Source organism: Salmo salar, chromosome 26, assembly GCF_965601325.2.
Source record: "Salmo salar chromosome 26, fSalSal1, whole genome shotgun sequence".
Classification (NCBI taxonomy): Eukaryota; Metazoa; Chordata; class Actinopteri; order Salmoniformes; family Salmonidae; genus Salmo; species Salmo salar.
In genome coordinates this window covers 49,315,398-49,342,791 of record NC_138316.1, presented here as the reverse complement: position 1 = coordinate 49,342,791, position 27,394 = coordinate 49,315,398, and the positions used below count along the sequence as shown (strand labels likewise).

General features: G+C 42.7%; 1 protein-coding gene across 1 annotated transcript; it reads left to right on the top strand.

Annotated features, from left to right (window-relative positions):
* The first annotated feature begins 1,399 nt into the window (after positions 1-1,399).
* On the top strand, positions 1,400-27,287 carry cdhr5a (cadherin-related family member 5a). The gene is made up of 14 exons (XM_082969812.1): positions 1,400-1,673; positions 5,307-5,479; positions 5,881-5,946; positions 7,106-7,195; positions 7,425-7,511; positions 7,706-7,810; positions 8,259-8,444; positions 9,077-9,167; positions 12,918-13,015; positions 19,721-19,927; positions 20,251-20,364; positions 21,298-21,364; positions 22,896-23,056; positions 24,582-27,287. The coding sequence occupies exons 1-14, from the start codon at positions 1,574-1,576 to the stop codon at positions 25,173-25,175; spliced, it is 2,139 nt and encodes a 712-aa protein (XP_082825938.1). The 5' UTR covers positions 1,400-1,573; the 3' UTR covers positions 25,176-27,287.
* Positions 27,288-27,394: the final 107 nt, after the last annotated feature.

Here is a 27,394-nt window from a genome sequence, read left to right as displayed (position 1 = left end):
CTCCCTCCCTCCTACAGCATGTCATTATGCCATGGTGTCTGGTGTATGGCAGCCTCCCACAACACAATGTGTTTGTTTCATGTGACACTATTACACTATGACACACAGCAGGTCTATAGTGGGGGGTGGACGGGCGTGGGAGTGGTGTTTGTGTGTGTGTGTGGGGGGGGAGTGATATATGGTTCCTGTGTGAAGGGGTACATGTCTCCCATTATGTATCAGTGTGTATGTCATTAGATGTCCAACGGGACGGAGACGGGGGACGGGTTGGGTAACCTATACCTTATAGTACACTTTGGTGAAAAGTAGGGCACTATATAGGGAATAGGGTGCCTATTTTTTCAAACCCCTTGAGAGAATGGGAGAAAGTGGATGGTGGTGGCTATATTCATGTGAAATACGTCCTAGTGACGCTCTAAACAGGACCAAGTCCAGAAAACAAGTCCTTTTATAAACACCTCAATATGATTTAGTAATAAGATGACGTGTTTTTGATCATGACGGCACACAGAGCTTCTGATTTCAGCCATGGGTTAATGTGATCCACGTGTTGTTGTAGTCAGTACTTCTAAACATTACACTGGATACATCTGACTGGTTACATCTGACTGGTTACATCTGACTGGTTACATCTGACTGGTTACATCTGACTGGTTACATCTGACTGGTTATAGCTGACTGGTTACATCTGACTGGTTACATCTGACTGGTTATAGCTGACTGGTTACATCTGACTGGTTACATCTGACTGGTTACATCTGACATTTCAGTTTCACAAATATTAAATAAAAGGTATTCAAATGCCCCACCCACCCACCCACCAATCCATCCATCCATCCATCCATCCATCCATCCATCCATCCATCCATCCATCCATCCATCCATCTATCCTCCCATCCACCTGCCGACACATTCATCCATCCATCCACCCATTCATCCATCCATCCATCCATCCATCCATCCATCCATCCATCCATCCATCCATCCATCCATCTATCCTCCCATCCACCCGCCCACACATTCATCCATTCATCCACCCACCGATCCATCCAGAAGCGGTCTCTTTTTGAGTGGAGGTAATCTGGGATGGATGGCACCCTATTCCCTATATAGTGCACTACTTTTAACCAGGGCCCTATTCGCTATATAGTGCACTACTTTTAACCAGGGCCCTATTCCCTATATAGTGCACTACTTTTAACCAGGGCCCTATTCCCTATATAGTGCACTACTTTTAACCAGGGCCCTATTCCCTATATAGTGCACTACTTTTAACCAGGGCCCATAAGGAATAGGATGCCATTTCAGACACTTCCAGTGTGATCCCTTCAAGCAGCAAAACAGATGCAAGTATTTTAGTAGGAGGCTAGCGGGTCACTATTGGCAGGCTCTTTAGGCAATAATATGACCCTAAGATGAAGTCACAAACATTGCAACTGTAGTCGACTCCCACACGTCAGGCAGGGCAACACAGACAAAGCATTATGCCCAGTGAGTACCAGCTGGTACCATCGTCTCCTCTCCTCGTCCTCTCTACGGACTTCATTTGTTGTGTCGTCTTGAAAACCAGGACATGGAACTATATAATTATAAAGGAAAACAGCAAACTGCAAATATCCTTCTGGGTTGTCTGGTGTTGTTTTTACTTTCTATACTTTGTCCAGCTGAGAAACGTGAGTAGTGATGTTCTATTGGCTGCTTTGGTCAAGTGGTCATCTTGGTGTGTTATGAGAGGGGTTGTGGATTGTGGTTTCTTGTTTAATGGGGGGGATACTGTACTCAAGCACCGTGCAATCTGACCTCTATCAAAAATGGTTTTATACATTGATAAGTACCTCTGTCACTGTTTCACAGGCCTTGAGGCCTGTACGTCATACTGACCATGGGCCTGATTCTGACTTAGGAAGTTATGCCTTTCCTCCACACGCTAGCCGTGCTTAGGTCAGCTGTTGGCTCACCCGCACCCGCCCGTAATTGCTAATAACCCATCCGCAACCGCCCGACTATGTGTGATAAAGTGAACATCTGAGACCTGCACCCAACCCTAACCCACTAATATACAAAATGTTCTGTAGGCTGCAGTCAGAGACAGCAGAAGGATTTTTTTTAATTAACAGGAGGTGCAGGATATTTTTGTTGTTGCCTGATTTAGATATGTTTCTGCTTATAATTTCCAACATTTTGGTAGGCTATTTGTTAGTCAACTTGTCTATAATTAGATGCAGCTTCTCTTCTGTCATTATAAATGGACCTAGAAGATTAAATCAACCCTTGCTCAACAGAATAATATAATTGATAGATCGATAGAATGCTTCAATATAGTTGACATCCGTAATGTTTTCTCTGTCATCTCTGATTCTTTCTCCAAGACCTTTAGGGGTCAGCGATAAAATGCAAGAAAATAGAAATCTGTGAAAACGACCCAACATGTTTCTGATAAGATTTCAGTTTGGCTTAGATGCATATTTTATGTGTTTGAAATAGTATGAGGTTTTATGATGCTGAAAAAGACAGCACCTTCACCTTTAGAGACGGTCCCTATCCACGCTATCAGGTTTTATGATGCTGATAAAGACAGCACCTTCACCTTTAGATACGGTCCCTATCCACGCTATCAGGTTTTATGATGCTGATAAAGACAGCACCTTCACCTTTAGATACGGTCCCTATCCACGCTATCAGGTTTTATGATGCTGATAAAGACAGCACCTTCACCTTTAGAGACGGTCCCTATCCACGCTATCAGGTTTTATGATGCTGATAAAGACAGCATCTCTACAGATGGTCCACTACATGGCCAAAGGTATGTGGACACCCCTTCAAATGACTGTATTTCGGCTATTTCAGCCACACTCATTGCTGACAGGTGTATAAAATCGAACACACAGCCATGCAATCTCCATAGACAAACATTGCCAGTAGAATGGGCGGTACTGAAGAGCTCAGTGACTTTCAAGGTGGCACCGTCATACAAGCCAGTTCGTCAAATGTCTGCCCTGCTAGAGCTGCCCCGGTCAACTGTAAGTCTTGTTATTGTGAAGTGGAAACGTCTAGAAGCAACAACGGCTCAGCCGGGAAGTGGTAGGCCACACAAGCTGACAGGACATGACTGCCGAGTGCTGAAGCACCGTAGCGAGTAAAAATCATCTGTCCTTGGTTGCAACACTCACAACACTCCCTACCGACTGCATCTGGAAGTAATGTCAGCACAATAACTGTTTGTCGAGAGCTTCATGAAAGGGGTTTCCATGGCTGAGCAGCCGCACACAAGACTAAGATAACCATGCGCAATGCCAAACGTCGACTGGAGTGGTGTAAAGCTAAATATGCGATTTGGAACACCTGAGTGTTCCTTACACTGGCGCAGTCGTAGTCTTGACCACGCCATATATTCACCGATATCCCCTTATACTTTCAGTTTATCTTTTATTTTTCACCTTTTCAGTCACATTCCTGAAGCTAAAAAAACAAACAAACACTTTGCTCCCTAGTACATCTGAAAATGAAAAAGGTTCATGAATGACTTGTTGGAGGGTTACTCTCAAAGTGATTTATTAAAATAAATAAAACATAGACATCGATGACATGAGCATGTGCCCCCAGACCTCGTGGGTCTCCCACCTTGCGGAAAACGCCTACAGGGCCTTCTTATTGTGACGTCATCACCCGTTACTAATGATCCTCAGCAACAACCACGTGGCCACGACGGCGTTTATAGAGGAAGCAAATGAAGCTACACGAAACAATGGAATTAAATGGAATGATAATGTCGGCTATTTACCAAATGACTGGAACTAACAGTTGAATTGTAGTGTGTTTGTTAGGCCTACTGACTGTCGATACTGATAATGGCTAATATTTAACGTGATAGAAATAGGAGATAGAGAAAGTCGGGGTAGCCTATAATTAAGACATTCAAGAGTGCCCATCCCTACAAGTTAAAAGGTCTTAACATTTAAATTCTGCATAATGGCACAACATTTCATAAACTTTATTGTGGGAAAGTTGATATGTTGATATGCTTCAGTTTGTTGCCATATGACTGGTTTCACATTTGTCTCTTGTGATTATTAGGTAAAATATATCTAAAACAAGTGTCATTTCTATTTACAATCCCCTTGTTCAAACGGATTACTCATTTACCTAGCTCTTATCAATAGCACACCTCCTCCATACCTTCATTAATACAGTGTACCTGTAGACACACCTTCATTAATACAGTGTATCTGTAGACACACCTCCTCCACACCTTCATTAATACAGTGTATCTGTAGACACACCTCCTCCATACCTTCATTAATACAGTGTACCTGTAGACACACCTTCATTAATACAGTGTATCTGTAGACACACCTCCTCCACACCTTCATTAATACAGTGTATCTGTAGACACACCTCCTCCACACCTTCATTAATACAGTGTATCTGTAGACACACCTCCACCACACCTTCATTAATACAGTGTATCTGTAGACACACCTCCACCACACCTTCATTAATACAGTGTATCTGTAGACACACCTCCTCCACACCTTCATTAATACAGTGTATCTGTAGACACACCTCCTCAACACCTTCATTAGTACAGTGTATCTGTAGACACACCTCCTCCACACCTTCATTAATACAGTGTATCTGTAGACACACCTCCTCCACACCTTCATTAATACAGTGTATCTGTAGACACACCTCCTCCATACCTTCATTAATACAGTGTACCTGTAGACACACCTTCATTAATACAGTGTATCTGTAGACACACCTCCTCCACACCTTCATTAATACAGTGTATCTGTAGACACACCTCCTCCATACCTTCATTAATACAGTGTACCTGTAGACACACCTTCATTAATACAGTGTATCTGTAGACACACCTCCTCCACACCTTCATTAATACAGTGTATCTGTAGACACACCTCCACCACACCTTCATTAATACAGTGTATCAGTAGACACACCTCCTCCACACCTTCATTAATACAGTGTATCTGTAGACACACCTTCATTAATACAGTGTGTCTGTAGACACACCTCCTCCACACCTTCATTAATACACTGTGTCTGTAGACACACCTCCTCCACACCTTCATTAATACAGTGTATCTGTAGACACACCTCCTCCACACCTTCATTAATACAGTGTATCTGTAGACACACCTCCACCACACCTTCATTAATACAGTGTATCTGTAGACACACCTCCTCCACACCTTCATTAATACAGTGTATCTGTAGACACACCTCCACCACACGTACAGTTTCTCCTGACCCCTGTATCTGTGTCTGTTTGACATCTCTCTCAGTCTGTACAGTTTCTCCTGACCCTGTGTCTATAAAAGAGAACAGCACTGTGGACATTCTAGTAGCCAGGATCAACTGTAGTGTTGATGTTCAGCTGACCATCACAGAGAACCCTGCGGAGGCTTTCTACCTGCGGGGGACGGACCTCATCGCCAAGAGAGGACTGGACTTTGAGGTGAGAGCTCAAGGACAATGTATCAAGCGATTCTAGGATCAGTTTTGCTTTGTAGAATACAAAGAATACAAGCAGGGGGAGACTGATTCTGGATCAGACCTCCTACTCTGAGACACTTTATACGTACAGTGTCAGAACTTTAACATTTATAGCATTTTTAACATGTCACAAAGTGCAGTTATTTTAAAACTGTGGACAAGTTCAGGTAGTGTTGTGAGGTCTGGCTTGCATGCCAACTGCAAAGTAGTTGGACTGGAACGTGGCCATGAACTGACTCAGTTATGGGGTCAAAGGTCATTTTTCCATTGACAAAAAGGTCAAAAGAAAGGTGGAGGGACTATGCCGATATATTCTGTCTATGATGTGAAATAACAGCTGGTGCTTTTGTGTTTGTTTCCCAGTCCCTGCCCAGTGTGGATGATGCTCTGTGGGTCCGGGTGCGCTGCAACAGAACTGGCTCCAGATCAGTGAGTAGTAGTGATGACATGTCTCATGGTCATGGGCCTGTGAGTCCGGGTGCGCTGCAACAGAACTGGCTCCAGATCAGTGAGTAGTAGTGATGACATGTCTCATGGTCATGGGCCTGTGAGTCCGGGTGCGCTGCAACAGAACTGGCTCCAGATCAGTGAGTAGTAGTGATGACATGTCTCATGGTCATGGGCCTGTGAGTCCGGGTGCGCTGCAACAGAACTGGCTCCAGATCAGTTAGTAGTAGTGATGACATGTCTCATACTGGTCCCACGGCGGACCAGTACAACAACAAAAAAGTATGAAATGTATGCATTCACTACTGTAAGTCGCTCTGGATAAGAGTGTCTGCTAAATGACTAAAATGTAAATGAAATGTCATAGTCATGGGTTATGTCCCAAATTGTACCTTATAGGGCTCTGGTCTAAAGTATATAGGGAATAGGGCTCTGGTCTATAGTAGTACCACTATATAGGGAATAGGGCTCTGGTCTATAGTAGTACCACTATATAGGGAATAGGACTCTGGTCTATAGTAGTACCACTATATAGGGAATAGGACTCTGGTCTATAGTAGTACCACTATATAGGGAATAGGGCTCTGGTCTATAGTAGTACCACTATATAGGGAATAGGGCTCTGGTCTATAGTAGTACCACTATATAGGGAATAGGGCTCTGGTCTATAGCAGTACCACTATATAGGGAATAGGGCTCTGGTCTATAGTAGTGCCACTATATAGGGAATAGGGCTCTGGTCTATAGTAGTACCACTATATAGGGAATAGGACTCTGGTCTATAGTAGTACCACTATATAGGGAATAGGGCTCTGGTCTATACTAGTACCACTATATAGGGAATAGGGCTCTGGTCTATAGTAGTACCACTATATAGGGAATAGGACTCTGGTCTATAGTAGTACCACTATATAGGGAATAGGACTCTGGATTCCTAAGCATCATTTGGCCTCGCTATTTCTGGGCTGTACCTGTCAATGGTCAAACCATATTTCTGCTCTGAAGCTATGGGTGAAGAACTTCAATGTGTAGAATATCAATTTGCTTTCACATCAAATCTTCAACTCTAAAAATAAGTAGGTTCTCTAAAATGTTTTGCTGCTTTCAAATGCAAACTAACAACGATCCACTCTTTTCTAAGGTGAACGTGTCTGTTGAAGTTTTCATTGAAAATGTGAATGATAATCCTCCAAACTTCGCTCAGAGTCATTACGTTCTCCAGGTGAACGAGGTGAGACTGACCATCTTTCATTTACTATATATTTTATAGCATTAGACACTTATATGTGGGCCTAAAAATACAATGGTGACTATGTTATGATGACTATAGTAATAAACTACTTGCACCCTTCATATAATACCACATCAGTTTGTATGAATTAACTTTCCATATCGGTACATTTCCAAGAAGTAACATTTCTGTAACATAATATGTTGATTCTGGGCCCTCTCTCCCACAGCTGACTCCTGTGAACACCAGTGTTGGTCGGATAGAGGCCACAGACATTGATTCTGAGCCACTGTACTATCGTTTAGAGTCAGCCACGGTAAGACCTTCCCTCTATCACCGATGAACACCATCACTGATCTGTTGATGCTGCTGTCTTGGTCCAGCTCTTTCCTGAATTTTTATTTTTTTTATCTCAACAAGACTAACCTGGTATAAATAAAGGTTCAGTCAAATCATTGCTCAGCAGTTAGGAGATTAAACAGACACGTTTGTCATTGTTGGTGTCACCAGAACAGGTATCTACGACTGGAGAACGCCAACACCCCCAACATACTGGTGCACAACATCATCGACTACGACTCCGTCCAAAAGATCTCCCTTGTCTTACATGTACAGGTATACTGTTCTTTACATTCTGCCCTACTGTTTATGTGAAATGGGATTTCAAAGTATTCTAGAAATATACTAGAATCTGTAAAGTATTCTAGAAATATACTAGAATCTGTAAAATATTCAATAAATATACTAGAATCTGTAAAGTATTCTTGAAATATACTAGAATCTGTAAAGTATTCAAGAAATATACTAGAATCTGTAAAGTATTCAAGAAATATACTAGAATCTGTAAAGTATTCAAGAAATATACTAGAATCTGAAAAGTATTCTAGAAATATACTAGAATCTGTAAAGTATTCAAGAAATATACTAGAATCTGAAAAGTATTCTAGAAATATACTAGAATCTGTAAAATAACATAATCCTATATAGTAGAGAACCAGGATTTGCTGTCCTCAGCTCAATGCCCCTTGACCTTCCTTGACAATCTATGAATACCCTTTCCCAGGACACGTATAACGTTTCTGAGTCTGGCGAGCCTTCGTTCACTGCCGTGGTGACCATCACGGTTAACGTGAAGGACATTGACAACCGTCCACCGTGGTTCCAGCCCTGTGTCAGAACCAACCTGGGGATAGCCAAACTGTGTGTCAGCTCCGGCTACAGGGCAAAGGTCAACCTCACAGAGAAAGAGGTGTGTGTTACAGTATATCTGTGTAACTTAACAGAGAAAGAGGTATGTGTTACAGTATATCTGTGTAACTTAACAGAGAGAGGTGTGTGTTACAGTATATCTGTGTAACTGAACAGAGAGAGGTGTGTATTACAGTATATCTGTGTAACTTAACAGAGAGAGGTGTGTGTTACAGTATATCTGTGTAACTTAACAGAGAGAGGTGTGTGTTACAGTATATCTGTGTAACTGAACAGAGAGAGGTGTGTGTTACAGTATATCTGTGTAACTGAACAGAGAGAGGTGTGTGTTACAGTATATCTGTGTAACTGAACAGAGAGAGGTGTGTGTTACAGTATATCTGTGTAACTGAACAGAGAGAGGTGTGTGTTACAGTATATCTGTGAAACTTAACAGAGAGAGGAACGTCTCTTCTTCTTGTTGTTAAAGTTGACCCGTTCTGCTTCATCAGTCCACATTGCACATCTAATAGAAGTGCAACATCCACTTGTAGAGTACTTATAGTGTATTTTAGTAATCGCGGTGAGTTTGACTATTCAATTGGTTCCATTAAACAGGGCAAACTAAACCAAGTGCAGCTCAAGTATTTCACATACAGTATGTATTTGACCCAGGTCTGTTGTTGTCCACAGGATGGTGCTTTATCTCTGGAGCCTGGTCCGTTATACGCCAAGGATGGAGACAGAAACAGGAGTGAGCTGATCAGCTACAGGATACTTAGAGGTACAACGGGTTGTTTATGTTCTCTCCACAGTAATCTAGTTGTGATGTTCTCCCCACAGTAATCTAGTTGTGATGTTCTCTCCACAGTAATCTAGTTGTGATGTTCTCTCCACAGTAATCTAGTTGTGATGTTCTCCCCACAGTAATCTAGTTGTGATGTTCTCTCCACAGTAATCTAGTTTTGATGTTCTCTCCACAGTAATCTAGTTTTGATGTTCTCTCCACAGTAATCTAGTTTTGATGTTCTCTCCACAGTAATCTAGTTGTGATGTTCTCCCCACAGTAATCTAGTTGTGATGTTCTCTCCACAGTAATCTAGTTGTGATGTTCTCCCCACAGTAATCTAGTTGTGATGTTCTCCCCACAGTAATCTAGTTGTGATGTTCTCTCCACAGTAATCTAGTTGTGATGTTCTCTCCACAGTAATCTAGTTGTGATGTTCTCCCCACAGTAATCTAGTTTTGCTGTCATCCCCACAGTAATCTAGTTTTGATGTTCTCTCCACAGTAATCTAGTTTTGATGTTCTCTCCACAGTAATCTAGTTTTGATGTTCTCTCCACAGTAATCTAGCTTTGATGTTCTCTCCACAGTAATCTAGTTTTGATGTTCTCTCCACAGTAATCTAGTTTTGATGTTCTCTCCACAGTAATATAGTTTTGATGATCTCCCCACAGTAATCTAGTTGTGATGTTCTCTCCACAGTAATCTAGTTGTGATGTTCTCTCCACAGTAATCTAGTTGTGATGTTCTCTCCACAGTAATCTAGTTGTGATGTTCTCTCCACAGTAATCTAGTTGTGATGTTCTCTCCACAGTAATCTAGTTTTGATGTTCTCCCCACAGTAATCTAGTTTTATGTTCTCCCCACAGTAATCTAGTTGTGATGTTCTCCCCACAGTAATCTAGTTTTGATGTTCTCTCCACAGTAATCTAGTTGTGATGTTCTCTCCACAGTAATCTAGTTGTGATGTTCTCTCCACAGTAATCTAGTTTTGATGTTCTCCCCACAGTAATCTAGTTTAGATGTTCTCTCCACAGTAATCTAGTTTAGATGTTCTCCCCACAGTAATCTAGTTTTGATGTTCTCCCCACAGTAATCTAGTTTTATGTTCTCCCCACAGTAATCTAGTTGTGATGTTCTCCCCACAGTAATCTAGTTTTGATGTTCTCTCCACAGTAATCTAGTTGTGATGTTCTCTCCACAGTAATCTAGTTGTGATGTTCTCTCCACAGTAATCTAGTTTTGATGTTCTCCCCACAGTAATCTAGTTTAGATGTTCTCTCCACAGTAATCTAGTTTAGATGTTCTCCCCACAGTAATCTAGTTTTGATGTTCTCCCCACAGTAATCTAGTTTTGATGTTCTCTCCACAGTAATCTAGTTTTGATGTTCTCTCCACAGTAATCTAGTTGTGATGTTCTCCCCACAGTAATCTAGTTGTGATGTTCTCTCCACAGTAATCTAGTTGTGATGTTCTCCCCACAGTAATCTAGTTGTGATGTTCTCTCCACAGTAATCTAGTTGTGATGTTCTCTCCACAGTAATCTAGTTGTGATGTTCTCCCCACAGTAATCTAGTTTTGCTGTCATCCCCACAGTAATCTAGTTTTGATGTTCTCTCCACAGTAATCTAGTTTTGATGTTCTCTCCACAGTAATCTAGTTGTGATGTTCTCTCCACAGTAATCTAGTTTTGATGTTCTCCCCACAGTAATCTAGTTTTATGTTCTCCCCACAGTAATCTAGTTGTGATGTTCTCCCCACAGTAATCTAGTTTTGATGTTCTCTCCACAGTAATCTAGTTGTGATGTTCTCTCCACAGTAATCTAGTTGTGATGTTCTCTCCACAGTAATCTAGTTTTGATGTTCTCCCCACAGTAATCTAGTTTAGATGTTCTCTCCACAGTAATCTAGTTTAGATGTTCTCCCCACAGTAATCTAGTTTTGATGTTCTCCCCACAGTAATCTAGTTTTATGTTCTCCCCACAGTAATCTAGTTGTGATGTTCTCCCCACAGTAATCTAGTTTTGATGTTCTCTCCACAGTAATCTAGTTGTGATGTTCTCTCCACAGTAATCTAGTTGTGATGTTCTCTCCACAGTAATCTAGTTTTGATGTTCTCCCCACAGTAATCTAGTTTAGATGTTCTCTCCACAGTAATCTAGTTTAGATGTTCTCCCCACAGTAATCTAGTTTTGATGTTCTCCCCACAGTAATCTAGTTTTGATGTTCTCTCCACAGTAATCTAGTTTTGATGTTCTCTCCACAGTAATCTAGTTGTGATGTTCTCCCCACAGTAATCTAGTTGTGATGTTCTCTCCACAGTAATCTAGTTGTGATGTTCTCCCCACAGTAATCTAGTTGTGATGTTCTCTCCACAGTAATCTAGTTGTGATGTTCTCTCCACAGTAATCTAGTTGTGATGTTCTCCCCACAGTAATCTAGTTTTGCTGTCATCCCCACAGTAATCTAGTTTTGATGTTCTCTCCACAGTAATCTAGTTTTGATGTTCTCTCCACAGTAATCTAGTTTTGATGTTCTCTCCACAGTAATCTAGTTGTGATGTTCTCCCCACAGTAATCTAGTTGCTGTTCTCCCCAGAGTAATCTAGTTGTGATGTTCTCTCCACAGTAATCTAGTTTTGCTGTCATCCCCACAGTAATCTAGTTTTGATGTTCTCCCCACAGTAATCTAGTTGTGATGTTCTCTCCACAGTAATCTAGTTGTGATGTTCTCCCCACAGTAATCTAGTTGTGATGTTTTCTCCACAGTAATCTAGTTGTGATGTTCTCCCCACAGTAATCTAGTTGTGATGTTCTCCCCACAGTAATCTAGTTTTAATGTTCTCCCCACAGTAATCTAGTTTTGCTGTCATCCCCACAGTAATCTAGTTTAGATGTTCTCTCCACAGTAATCTAGTTGTGATGTTCTCCCCACAGTAATCTAGTTGTGATGTTCTCTCCACAGTAATCTAGTTGTGATGTTCTCTCCACAGTAATCTAGTTGTGATGTTCTCTCCACAGTAATCTAGTTTTGATGTTCTCCCCACAGTAATCTAGTTTTGATGTTCTCCCCACAGTAATCTAGTTTTGATGTTCTCTCCACAGTAATCTAGTTGTGATGTTCTCTCCACAGTAATCTAGTTTTATGTTCTCCCCACAGTAATCTAGTTTTGCTGTTCTCTCCACAGTAATCTAGTTGTGATGTTCTCTCCACAGTAATCTAGTTGTGATGTTCTCTCCACAGTAATCTAGTTTTGATGTTCTCCCCACAGTAATCTAGTTGTGATGTTCTCTCCACAGTAATCTAGTTTTGCTGTCATCCCCACAGTAATCTAGTTTTGATGTTCTCTCCACAGTAATCTAGTTTTGACGTTCTCCCCACAGTAATCTAGTTTTGATGTTCTCTCCACAGTAATCTAGTTGTGATGTTCTCCCCACAGTAATCTAGTTGTGATGTTCTCCCCACAGTAATCTAGTTTTGCATCTCATAACAGACTGATCTTGACTTCATGGTTTCTCCTCTGTATCTCATAACAGACTGATCTTGACTTCATGGTTTCTCCTCTGTATCTCATAACAGACTGATCTTGACCTCATGGTTTCTCCTCTGTATCTCATAACAGACTGATCTTGACTTCATGGTTTCTGCTCTGTATCTCATAACAGACTGATCTTGACTTCATGGTTTCTCCTCTGTATCTCATAACAGACTAATGTTGACTTCATGGTTTGTGTATCTTTCCCTCCCAGGGAATGAAGGCAGCATCTTCCAGATCGATGAGGAGACGGGGAACATCTCTATGGCCAAAGCCGCAGACATAGCAGGCCCAATAACCCTCACTGTCCTGGTAAGAGATGTCTTTTCAATCTGTATTTCCATCTGTGGACTCAATTTCTTCTTTTGTCATTTAATCGATTGAAAGCTATGATTGTGTTCAACATTGAAATTGATCTTCAGATCATGGATCTTTTCAAATGATGATGAATGAGATGCATTTTTCTTACTAGAACGTAATTTGGGGTTTCAGAACACATTTTATAAACATATAGTTCATAAAGTAGCTATAGACTTCTAAAAGTCACTAATATAAAATACATTGTGGTGACTTTATCTGATCCCATTTGGGTTTGAGAAGAATTCTAGTTTATGATATAGTAATCTGGAAACCCAGAACCAAATCTTGTGTGTGCTGGTCATGCTATTTGATATTTATATTAACAGTCTGTCACAGGAGACTACAGAGAGCTAGCAGCATACCACCCTGCATCCCACTGCTGGCTTGCTTCTGAAGCTAAGCAGGGTTGGTCCTGGTCAGTCCCTGGATGGGAGACTGGGTGCTGCTGGAAGTGGTGTTGGAGGGCCAGTAGGAGGTGCTCTTTCCTCTGGTCTAAAAAAAAAAGATATATCCCAATACCCCAGGGCAGTGATTGTGACACTGCACTGTGTAGGGTGCCATCTTTCAGATGGGATGTTGAACAGGTGTCCTGACTCTGTGGTCACTGAAGATCCCATGGCACTTATCATAAAAGTAGGGGTGTTAACCCTGGTGTTAACCCTGGTGTTAACCCTGGTGTTAACCCTGGTGTTAACCCTGGTGTTAACCCTGGTGTTAACCCTGGTGTTAACCCTGGTGTTAACCCTGGTGTTAACCCTGGTGTTAACCCTGGTGTCCTGGCAAAAATGCCCAAGCTGTCCCACACACCATCATGGTCACCTAATCATCCACAGCTTACAATTGGTTCATTCATCCCCTCTTCTCTCCCCTGTAACTATTCCCCAGGTCGTTGCTGTAAATGAGAACGTGTTCTCAGTCAACTTACCTGGTAAAATGACAGAAAAATACAAGGACTAGACTACCTCCCCCTCTCTACTAGATAGACCACCTCCCTCTACTAGACTTAATTACAAGGTGGGAGTTAAAACATGTCCAATTAAGACCTAGGCAACAGGGTTAAGGGAGCTTGGTAGAAAATTACAGGCTGGTGTTTTAATACTGTTTATTCATCAACTAAGGTTTCTCAGTACTCTCTCTTCTGTGTCTGTGTGGCCTGAGTTCGGCCTCTGGGGCTTGGCGCTGGCAATTGATTTATGATGGCTCGCTGATCGAACCTACAGCCTGCATTACATAGAATGAGCTGGCGTTTCTGTACTATGAGGTACCAGGAAGGAGATGTCTCTGGTATGGATAGCTGATGAGAAGAACCTGGTCTTAGGGGCCAAACCCTGCTTTCTATACAATTGGAACAGTCTTCACAACAAATGCTATCTGGCTCGGGGATACTCCTTTCTCATATACCAAGCCTCACCTTTTGACCCATTCCACACATCTGCTTCACACTTATTAAATGTATATTATTTTAAGATTTAACATGTAATGCGCCACATGTATAAAATACATCAGCCAATTCCTAAGGGAAAATATAAATTTTGATGGGAGCTAAAATAGTTCACAAAACTAGAGCCTCTTACTGCCCACAAATTCAATCCATTGCAGTTGTAGCCATGTTTTATCATAATCAGGGTTACAGCTCTGTCGCAATTTGCACCTCTGTCATGGTTACAGCTTGCTGATTTAAAATGCATTACATGTAGGTAACAGTCCCTTCTGATTAGACTACAGGTAATAAAACAAACACTGTCTGTTATTGACAAGGATAGATTCAGTTCATATCCATACTATTAATATTTCATTCAGGGATTGAAATTACCACACCATTCTCAGTAGCCTATTCTAGCAGGCTATTAGGCATCACAAAAACGTATTATCTTGAAATCGCCTCGCTATTCATGTTGAATAAATTAGTCTGTTCATTTGAACTGAGCGAGCTGCTAAATCGTCCAGTTTACCTGTTAAAACAAACACCGGCTGCTGTATCTAGCTAAGAAAACCATGGCAACAGTTGAATTACAATCAGAAACCCAGATTTGAGTCAGTAACACAGACCCAATGCTATTGAAATGACAAGTAAATCCCGCAAATAGACCATTTATAATTGTTTGTAGTCTTAACATCTACATTTAAGTCATTTAGCAGATGCTCTTATCCAGAGCGACTTACAAATTGGTGCATTCACCTTAAGATATCCAGTGGAACTACCACTTTACAATAGTGCATCTAAATCTTTTAAGGGGGGGGTTAGAAGGATAACTATATCCTATCCTAGGTATTCCTTAAAGAGGTGGGGTTTCAGGTGTCTCTGGAAGGTGGTGATTGACTCCGCTGTCCTGGTGTCGTGAGGGAGCTTGTTCCACCATTGGGGTGCCAGAGCAGCGAACAGTTTTGACTGGGCTGAGCGGGAACTGTGCTTCCTCAGAGGTAGGGAGGCGAGCAGGCCAGAGGTGGATGAACGGAGTGCCCTTGTTTGGGTGTAGGGGCTGATCAGAGCCTGAAGGTACGGAGGTGCCGTTCCCCTCACAGCTCCGTAGGCAAGCACCATGGTCTTGTAGCGGATGCGAGCTTCGACTGGAAGCCAGTGGAGAGAGCGGAGGAGCGGGGTGACGTGAGAGAACTTCGTTCTGGATGAGTTGTAGGGGTTTAATCTACCAAATAATAACGACACAATTACCAGTTCGTCCAACATTTGGTGAAATGTTATATGCGCAAAGGGATTCATTTACAATCAGGGCAGTCAAACGAGTAAATGGACATCCACTGATTTGGAAACAGATCTGTCGAGTTTAATAAAAGCGGATTATATTTTCTCTTGCGACATATTGAAATTCCTGTATTACATAAAATTTGCACCACAATGACAATTATTTTGATAGAAAACCTACTTAGGCTTTTTACGTCGATCCAAGTTACTGTTTCAGTATGATATATTGGATAAAGTAATAAAGACAGACACCAATGTCTAGTTCAATAGCCTTGTTCATGCATTGTACAAATCCCTACACGTGGAGTCCGGGGAACAGTCCGGCCAGTCGATTACCTATCAACTAGACTCCGTAACAGTTACGTCGATATTCCATCTGAATTCTCTCTGACTTTATAGAAAAATTGATTATCCGATAATATGTAGCAACTCGTCTCTTGCTGCGAAAAAGAGAGAGGTTGAAAAACTAATTTCCAGGCATTATGGGCAGGTTTTCCCCCCCAAATGTATTACCAGGACGGAGAAAAACCCATTAGCTTTTTATAGTTTTATTGGTTAGTGTAAATCAATTCCCCGTACTTTTACCAAAAGTGAACATACGCCAATCTTTTATTTAATTTAAAAAAACCTCTTATTTCCCAGACCCTTTAGACAGTCATACAATGGTCAATGCTTAATAACCTTATCTTTATCAAATGATCCATAAAGGGACCACTCTGAACTTTTCAGAATACTTTTTATTTAAAAAAAAATCTTATACCCCTTATGTACATCTACGTATGAGTTTAAAAAAAAAAGTTGCATATCATTATTATTTCGATTATTACTTGATCAAATCTCCAGTAATCGGTTATACTGTAACGACCCTGGGTTCATAAGCGCGGGAATCGACTCGAGCATGTTTTCGCGGTACAGTCGATAGCGCACCGGACCTCGGGCTAGAAGGTCGAGGGTTCGAGGCCTGCTCCCTGCTGTTTCATTACAATACACACATACAATTATTCCTTTTTTTAATATATATATTCACAGAATCCATCAATAACGTTATAGTCATCTTTTATTATCCAGTAACTCTCATATCACATTCACACTGTACTGTTCCCAAAACACAATAATCAATTAGTTTTCTACAATATAACCTGTAGGAATATTTTCTCATTTCTATCTCAGGGTTAGTTCCTGGCATACCGTAACTCATACATTTACATCTTACTATACTAACCCAGGGCATTACCTATATTTTATTATTTACATACTATATTTTCACTCATTTCATTAGTCATGGGTATCTCTCAGAAATCCCACAGCCCAGGCTTTTAATCAGTCCTAACTTCACTAGTCATAGGTGTCCTGTTTCCAGAATCCTAAACCCCAGGCTTTTAGATGGTCTTACTAGTTTAACTAGTCGTAGGTATTCCTATTTCAGAACCCCTCACCCTAGGCTTTTAACTAGTCGTAGTCGTCCCTGTTTCAGAACCCCACATAATTCTCTATGATGGCAACCCGCAGGTCCACTTAGATTCACAGCAGCCCCCTTAGGATTTCTTTATCGATTGTTTTCAAGAAACATTAGTCTCACCCATAATTCAGTTCGAAATGACGTATCCATTCTGCTGATGCTCCCAGCCAGGGCTGGGATCCACTCTTCTCTGTCTAGTGGAGTATGGCTTCCCCAGCTGCATCTAATGCAACTCCCATGCACGAGACAGCAGATGATAGGTCAAAAGGTGAGGCTTGGTACAGTATATGAGAAAGGAGTATCCCCCCAGCCAGATAGCATTTGCTGTGAAGACTGTTGTATTTGTATAGAAAGCAGGGTTTGGCCCCTGAGACCAGGTTCTTCTCATCATGTCCCTGCTGAATGGAGAGTAGGAACCCTCTGATCCTGAGAGGGAATCTGATCCTCATCTATTTGGCCTACGTATATGCGTTACCAAATGACATTTTGATGATAATGATGATACTCAGGAACTAGAGCAAGTTTTGGGGGCAGCAGGTAGCCTAGTGGTTAGAGCATTGGACCAGTAACCAGCAGGTAGCCTAGTGGGTAGAGCATTGGACCAGTAACCAGCAGGTAGCCTAGTGGTTAGAGCATTGGACCAGTAACCAGCAGGTAGCCTAGTGGTTAGAGCGTTGGACTAGTAACCAGCAGGTAGCCTAGTGGTTAGAGCGTTGGGTCAGTAACCAGCAGGTATTCTAGTGGTTAGAGCGTTGGACTAGTAACCAGTAGGTAGCCTAGTGGTTAGAGTGTTGGGCCAGTAACCAGCAGGTAGCCTAGTGGTTAGAGCATTGGACCAGTAACCAGCAGGTAGCCTAGTGGGTAGAGCATTGGACCAGTAACCAGCAGGTAGCCTAGTGGTTAGAGCATTGGACCAGTAACCAGCAGGTAGCCTAGTGGGTAGAGCATTGGGCCAGTAACCAGCAGGTAGCCTAGTGGTTAGAGTGTTGGGCCAGTAACCAGCAGGTAGCCTAGTGGTTAGAGCATTGGACCAGTAACCAGCAGGTAGCCTAGTGGGTAGAGCATTGGACCAGTAACCAGCAGGTAGCCTAGTGGTTAGAGCATTGGACCAGTAACCAGCAGGTAGCCTAGTGGGTAGAGCATTGGGCCAGTAACCAGCAGGTAGCCTAGTGGTTAGAGCATTGGACCAGTAACCAGCAGGTAGCCTAGTGGGTAGAGCATTGGACCAGTAACCAGCAGGTAGCCTAGTGGGTAGAGCGTTGGGCCAGTAACCAGCAGGTAGCCTAGTGGTTAGAGCATTGGACCAGTAACCAGCAGGTAGCCTAGTGGTTAGAGCGTTGGACCAGTAACCAGCAGGTAGCCTAGTGGGTAGAGCATTGGGCCAGTAACCAGCAGGTAGCCTAGTGGTTAGAGCGTTGGGCCAGTAACCAGCAGGTAGCCTAGTGGTTAGAGCATTGGACCAGTAACCAGCAGGTAGCCTAGTGGTTAGAGCGTTGGGTCAGTAACCAGCAGGTAGCCTAGTGGTTAGAGCGTTGGGTCAGTAACCAGCAGGTAGCCTAGTGGTTAGAGCGTTGGGTCAGTAACCAGCAGGTAGCCTAGTGGTTAGAGCATTGGACCAGTAACCTGCAGGTAGACTAGTGGTTAGAGCATTGGACCAGTAACCAGCAGGTAGCCTAGTGGTTAGAGCGTTGGGTCAGTAACCTGCAGGTAGACTAGTGGTTAGAGCATTGGACCAGTAACCAGCAGGTAGCCTAGTGGTTAGAGCGTTGGGTCAGTAACCTGCAGGTAGACTAGTGGTTAGAGCATTGGACCAGTAACCAACAGGTAGCCTAGTGGGTAGAGCATTGGGCCAGTAACCAAAATGTTGCTTGATCGAATCCCTGAGCTGACAAGGTACAAATCTGTTGTTCTGCCCCTGAACAAGGCAGTTAACCCACTGTTCCTAGGCTGTCATTGTAAATAAGAATATGTTCTTAACTGACTTGCCTACTTAAATTAAAAAAAGGTTTGTGTTAATGGCACATAGACTCCATTAGATGTTGCCTTTATAAATAGTGGGATCATAATGGGGCCAAACCCTGGTTTATATACAATTAGAACAGTCTTCACAGCAAATGCTATCTGGCTCCTTTCTCATATACCAAGCCTCACCTTCTGACCCATTCCACACATCTGTTGTTTGTCATGTAGACCTCTGTATTCTCTGTATGATTGAGCTCTTGGCATCACACTTCAGAGTGTTGGGATCGACCAGCTACATTATTGCAATTCTTATTAAATAAAGGTTGATTGTTTGAAGAATTAACAAAGTCTTTCGCACTTGGTTAGAATTTCCACAACAGGAGTTCCTAACCAATCAATGACCTTAATCACAAGGGGGAAGTAATAACCTGCAGACACTAGGCCCTCGGGGACTGGAGATGGACAATACTCTCTCCCATATCTCTCCCACCTCTCCCACCTCTCCCATCTCTCCCACCTCTCCCACCTCTCCCAGGCCTCCCAGGTCACCAACAGGGACCAGTTTGCGGTGACTCAGGTCACCATCGAGGTGCTGAAGAAGAGCAGGAACCCTCCGCGGTTTGAGAAGGAGCGTTATGAAGGATATATCTACAGTAACTCAGTCCCAGAGACCATGATCCTACGAGACAGAACCTCCAACAGACCCTTCAGGGTCAGGGCTAGAGACGAGGACTTTGCCACCGTAAGAGTCAGAAGAGATCAACATTTACATTTGAATCATTTTAGCAGACACTTGTCTTACAATCTCAGTCTGTGTTTGTTCATGGGACCTCTAAATGTAATGTCACGTCTTATATACAGTAGAGACATACTCGTCTGGCACCATGACAGTCCTAGAAATGACACAATTACCATCAATTCTGGGTAGTTACGCTTCTGTTCTGTGTGGGATTTGAAACACTGACACACAACTTTAATCAGCTTGTTTGTGTGTGTGTGTTTATTTGTGTGTGTGTGTGTGTGTATATATGTTTGTGCGTGTGTGTGGTTGTGCGTGTGTTTCAGGGTGTAAACCCAGACATGAGATACGAGGTGCAGTACAGCAGTTATGTCAACGTGACAACCGAAGGGTTTGTTCTTCTGAAGAGGATAGTGAAGACAGAGTCCTTCGCTCTGCAGGTGAGTGGTAACCAGTCTCATTGTTCTTCTGAAGAAGGTTGTGAAGACAGAGTCCTTCGCTCTGCAGGTGAGTGGTAACCAGTCTCATTGTTCTTCTGGAGAAGGTTGTGAAGACAGAGTCCTTCGCTCTGCAGGTGAGTGGTTACCAGTCTCATTGTTCTTCTGAAGAAGGTTGTGAAGACAGAGTCCTTCGCTCTGCAGGTGAGTGGTTACCAGTCTCATTGTTCTTCTGGAGAAGGTTGTGAAGACAGAGTCCTTCGCTCTGCAGGTGAGTGGTTACCAGTCTCATTGTTCTTCTGAAGAAGGTTGTGAAGACAGAGTCCTTCGCTCTGCAGGTGAGTGGTTACCAGTCTTATTGTTCTTCTGGAGAAGGTTGTGAAGACAGAGTCCTTCGCTCTGCAGGTGAGTGGTAACCAGTCTCATTGTTCTTCTGGAGAAGGTTGTGAAGACAGAGTCCTTCGCTCTGCAGGTGAGTGGTTACCAGTCTCATTGTTCTTCTGAAGAAGGTTGTGAAGACAGAGTCCTTCGCTCTGCAGGTGAGTGGTAACCAGTCTCATTGTTCTTCTGAAGAAGGTTGTGAAGACAGAGTCCTTCGCTCTGCAGGTGAGTGGTTACCAGTCTCATTGTTCTTCTGAAGAGGGTTGTGAAGGCAGAGTCCTTCGCTCTGCAGGTGAGTGGTTACCAGTCTCATTGTTCTTCTGAAGAGGGTTGTGAAGGCAGAGTCCTTCGCTCTGCAGGTGAGTGGTTACCAGTCTCATTGTTCTTCTGAAGAAGGTTGTGAAGGCAGAGTCCTTCGCTCTGCAGCTGAGTAGTTACCTGCCTCTTACTAGACTACTATAATTGTTTTGATAAATGTTTTGGTTAATGCTGGGGGGTTGCAGAGACATTCATAGGCATGATAATAATGTATTTTTCCTTGTGATGTGTGTGTAGATTCGTGCTATGGACCTGTCTACAGGGGAGTTTGGTACAGCGGCCCTCTCTGTCCTGGTTATACCAGGTACGACTTTCACATAGCACCACAAGGGAAGGTTAATTCATAGCAAAGAGAAATGAGCCCTTGATGGTGGACGACTGACTGTTCAGATTATCTACTCCTACCAACAGCAGACTCTGTACTCTCCATATTAAAGCCTGTATTAATATACTATGGTGGGGATCTACTCCTACCAACAGCAGGCTCTATACTCTTCATATTAAAGCCTGTATTAATATACTATGGTGGGGATCTACTCCTACCAACAGCAGGCTCTGTACTCTCCATATTAAAGCCTGTATTAATATACTATGGTGGGGATCTACTCCTACCAACAGCAGACTCTGTACTCTCCATATTAAAGCCTGTATTAATATACTATGGTGGGGATCTACTCCTACCAACAGCAGACTCTGTACTCTCCATATTAAAGCCTGTATTAATATACTATGGTGGGGATCTACTCCTACCAACAGCAGACTCTGTACTCTCCATATTAAAGCCTGTATTAATATACTATGGTGGGGATCTACTCCTACCAACAGCAGGCTCTGTACTCTCCATATTAAAGCCTGTATTAATATACTATGGTGGGGATCTACTCCTACCAACAGCAGGCTCTGTACTCTCCATATTAAAGCCTGTATTAATATACTATGGTGGGGATCTACTCCTACCAACAGCAGGCTCTGTACTCTCCATATTAAAGCCTGTATTAATATACTATGGTGGGGATCTACTCCTACCAACAGCAGGCTCTGTACTCTCCATATTAAAGCCTGTATTAATATACTATGGTGGGGATCTACTCCTACCAACAGCAGGCTCTGTACTCTCCATATTAAAGCCTGTATTAATATACTATGGTGGGGATCTACTCCTACCAACAGCAGGCTCTGTACTCTCCATATTAAAGCCTGTATTAATATACTATGGTGGGGATCTACTCCTACCAACAGCAGGCTCTGTACTCTCCATATTAAAGCCTGTATTAATATACTATGGTGGGGATCTACTCCTACCAACAGCAGACTCTGTACTCTCCATATTAAAGCCTGTATTAATATACTATGGTGGGGATCTACTCCTACCAACAGCAGACTGTACTCTCCATATTAAAGCCTGTATTAATATACTATGGTGGGGATCTACTCCTACCAACAGCAGACTCTGTACTCTCCATATTAAAGCCTGTATTAATATACTATGATGGGGATCTACTCCTACCAACAGCAGACTCTGTACTCTCCATATTAAAGCCTGTATTAATATACTATGGTGGGGATCTACTCCTACCAACAGCAGACTCTGTACTCTCCATATTAAAGCCTGTATTGATATGCTATGATGGGGTTCAAGTTAGAAGTGAAGTGGAGTAGAGCTTAGGTACATCTCAAAGGCCATTGTCTGCTGTAACGGCTTGATTGACTAATATATTGGTTGATTGATAACTTGATTGGTTGATTGATATCTTGATTTTATATGTTGATTGATTGATATCTTGACTGATTGCCTTGACTGACTATTATTTTCCCTGACCTCTGACCCTCTACAGCTGTGGCGGTTCCCTTGCCCTCTGGGGCAGGGTACCGGGCGGGGGACATGGCTCTGCTAGGATTGGTCATGGCAGCCATCTTGGTTCTCTGCTTCATCGTGATTGGCTTCCTGATCTCCCGCCTGATGAAAGAAGGCACCAACCTGGACAACATAACTGAGGTCAGCACCATTCTGTGAGTTCAGCTCAGAACTGATGCTGCATTCATTACAAGTGGGAAACTCCGAAAATACTACTTGTAAACTGGGATCAACGAGTTGTATGTGTTGAAGTGCTTTAAACTCGTTGAGTAGGCCTGTTGGCTAATGGCAAACAAGCTGCATAACCCATACACTAACAGCACAGCTATCAGCCTACCCATACACTAACAGCACAGCTATCAGCCTACCCATACACTAACAGTACAGCTATCAGCCTACCCATACACTAACAGCACAGCTATCAGCCTACCCATACACTAACAGCACAGCTATCAGCCTACCCATACACTAACAGCACAGCTATCAGCCTACCCATACACTAACAGCACAGCTATCAGCCTACCCATACACTAACAGTACAGCTATCAGCCTACCCATACACTAACAGCACAGCTATCAGCCTACCCATACACTAACAGCACAGCTATCAGCCTACCCATACACTGACAGCACAGCTATCAGCCTACCCATACACTAACAGCACAGCTATCAGCCTCGCAGACTAATTATAGTGTTAAAAAAAACATATTAATAGATAATTTTTTTGCAGGAATAATGTTTTGTTGTTGTATTTAACTGCCAAAAATGCTGTTATCCAGGTCATTTCCTTAGTATGTGACATCAGAGGTCAGTAGGTGGGAGAAGTCAGAGATGATAGGTGAGTTTCCCCACTAGTAATCACCAGTTGGACGGGCGTTCATGTGGGTTTCTCCCAGTGGGATGTGACATCAGAGGTCAGTATGTGGGAGATGTCAGAGATGATAGGTGAGTTTCCCCACTAGTAATCACCAGTTGGAGGGGCGTTCATGTGGATTCCTCCCAGTGGGATGCTGGTATTGAGGAAGTTCCGCAGCATGACACTTGGTGAAAGTTCTGTCCTGTAAGTGTTTTTGAAGCGGCCTTAGCCCTAACAAGAAGGTAACCTATCGTCAGAACTGTTTGTGTTGTCTTGCCAACACCTTGGCAGGACTTAACAAACAGATCTGGGAGCAGGTAAGCAGGCTAGCCGGGGCTGTTGGATGGAGTAGTGAAGGCTGGTTGAATAACCCTGGATAGGATTAGATGCTGATGGAAGGCCTGTGAGCAAGGCATTTATCCTGATCGAATTGAACAGCTTCACTGAATATTTATGAGTAGTACTTCACAGAAGGGCTCTCTGTGTTAAAGCAGAATAAATGAACCTAACGCTATAGGAAGGCAGAAGCATCTGTGACATTGAACAATGCCTAGAGATCAATGGTTCATTAACTTGTGTGTAAATGACAGCTTTCTCTCTCTCTCTACTCCTCTCTCTCTAGTGCTTCAGTTTTTAACTCATAGGCCAACTTTATTACTATTATTTATGACTATTTATCACCTTTTATTATTTATTTGTTACTATTTATTCAACCAAATGATATACACAACACATAAAGCCCTTATCCTGTGATCCTTGTACTTGTCAGATTTGACATGGTAGCTGTCCTGTATTCTGTCCTGTCTGTAGTGTTTGGCTCCGTGTCTGAAGATGGCGAGACCCCATGGGAGACCCAAGGACACCCTGCAGTACACCAACGATGGCTACCAGGGTACCGAGGGTGATGCCCTGCGCGGCGGACCCAGACGTCCAGAGCCGGTAGACAAGAGGGGCCGAGGTGCTACTGTCCCTGGGGACAGAGGCAGGGCCATCCCCCTGGAGCGACGCCGGAGCGACCGCCACTGTGGCTTCTGCGGCCTGTACGCCAACCACAACCACCATGCCAAGCCCAGCCCGGCCAGCAGCCCTGCTAGGGGAGGGGGGAGAGGAGGAGGAGACAAGGACGGGATGAGGTCCATCCTCGCCAAGGGGGGAAGGAAGGAAGGAGGGAAGTCAGTGTGGTTTAAGGAGAACGAGGATGCTTCTGGGATCGAGGTGGAGATCATCCCGGATACTCTGGGTCAGGAGGAGGAGACTGAGGAGGTGGTGTTGGACATGGAGGAGATGGAGGGGGGAGACAGGAGCATGGCTAGCCAGACAGAGATCGATGGTGGGCATGGGGACCAGGAGAGCCATGGAGAGTCTGATTCAGCTGCTAAAGAGGAAAAAGAGAAGGAGGGTTGAGAGGAGACGATATCTGGGTTATATTAAATAGGGAGAGGATATATCTGGGTTATATTCTATAGGCAGGAGGATATCTGGGTTATAGTCTATAGGGAGAGGATATCTGGGTTATATTAAACAGGGAGAGGATATCTGGGTTATATTAAATAGGGAGAGAATATCTGGGTTATAGTCTATAGGGAGAGGATATCTGGGTTATAGTCTATAGGCAGGAGGATATCTGGGTTATAGTCTATAGGCAGGAGGATATCTGGGTTATATTCTATAGGCAGGAGGATATCTGGGTTATAGTCTATAGGGAGAGGATATCTGGGTTATATTCTAAAGGCAGGAGGATATCTGGGTTATAGTCTATAGGAAGAGGCTATCTGGGTTATATTCTATAGGCAGGAGGATATCTGGGTTATATTAAATAGGGAGAGGATATCTGGGTTATATTAAATAGGGAGAGGATATCTGGGTTATATTCAATAGGGAGAGGATATCTGGGTTATAGTCTATAGGCAGGAGGATATCTGGGTTATAGTCTATAGGCAGGAGGATATCTGGGTTATAGTCTATAGGCAGGAGGATATCTAGGTTATATTAAATAGGGAGAGGATATCTGGGTTATATTACATATGGAGAGGATATCTGGGTTATAGTCTATAGGGAGAGGATATCTGGGTTATATTCTATAGGGAGAGGATATCTGGGTTATAGTCTATAGGGAGAGGATATCTGGGTTATATTCTATAGGGAGAGGATATCTGGGTGATATTAAATAGGGAGAGGATATCTGGGTTATATTCTATAGGCACGAGGATATCTGGGTTATAGTCTATAGGCAGGAGGATATCTGGGTTATATTAAACAGGGAGAGGATATCTGGGTTATATTAAATAGGGAGAGGATATCTGGGTTATAGTCTATAGGGAGAGGATATCTGGGTTATAGTCTATAGGCAGGAGGATATCTGGGTTATATTAAACAGGGAGAGGATATCTGGGTTATAGTCTATAGGCAGGAGGATATCTGGGTTATATTAAATAGGGAGAGGATATCTGGGTTATAGTCTATAGGGAGAGGATATCTGGGTTATAGTGTATAGGGAGAGGATATCTGGGTTAGAATAAATAGGGAGAGGATATGTGTTAAAGGCACAAAACAGAAGAAAACAGTAAAACAGGGAGGTATCTGAAGATGTCCAGTACGAACGGACCACTCTAAAGAACATACCCCAGCCGGGAAGAGAAGTGGAGTTTCCATCATCATGGGAAAACCTGATTCCAGAGTGGTATTCTGGAATATTTACATTAGTTCACACAGATTGGAGGGAATTACCCTTTTTGGATAAGTGTGTGTCTACATTATGTGGCTTCCATCACACTATGGTGAGTTATTCAATATATAAAGACAATTTCCATGAAGAACTACAAGGGCATCAAGTTGGACACAATACTTTTTAACTTGGTATCTTTTAATGATCGTTCTGAGAGCGAATCCATCAAGTCCTTGGGAAAGATTTGAGTATTACTAATGAGGAAAAAAAATACTTTGAAAATGTGGACATTTACCACTGAAAAAAAGGTTTGTAAGGAGAACACGTCTACTGAATACTAAACAAATTGAGGACATATTGTATTGCATTTTTATTTATGTTGGAAGAAAAAAGTATGAAATGTAATAACCTTATTACAGTATGTAAAGTATGTGGATACAAATTCTGACATTTTATACTATTTATGAGTTATTAAGCAGGCTTGTGGTCAATTCAGGAAGTACACATTCCAATTCTCTTCGATGCCTTTTAAAACGGGAACATTTCTAATTAGAATTTGGTTTACTCTATGAATTGACTGGACCCCAACCCTGGTTATTACAGAGATTTGATGAAATAATAAAGTTTGATTGAAGTGACTGATGTGGGAAAATGTACAAGGTTCAATTTTGAAATGTGGTTGTGCTTGAGCAGTTTTTCCTCTTGTTATGTCATTCACAGGCAGCTCTTATAGAGCTGTTTATAACCTGTCTGAAATGTCCAGTTGATCAACTACTGGTCATGTTAGCGAGATAGCTGGTTAGCCTAACTTACCCATCTAAAATCTTGTAGTCATCCAGATCACATGACCAGAGGCCTCAACCCCAGTGCCCCCCCCCCCCCCATTGATTGAGTCACTCAGGTATCATATGAACACACAAAGCATGTCAAAATGTGTAGAATTGCAGGAAATGAATTT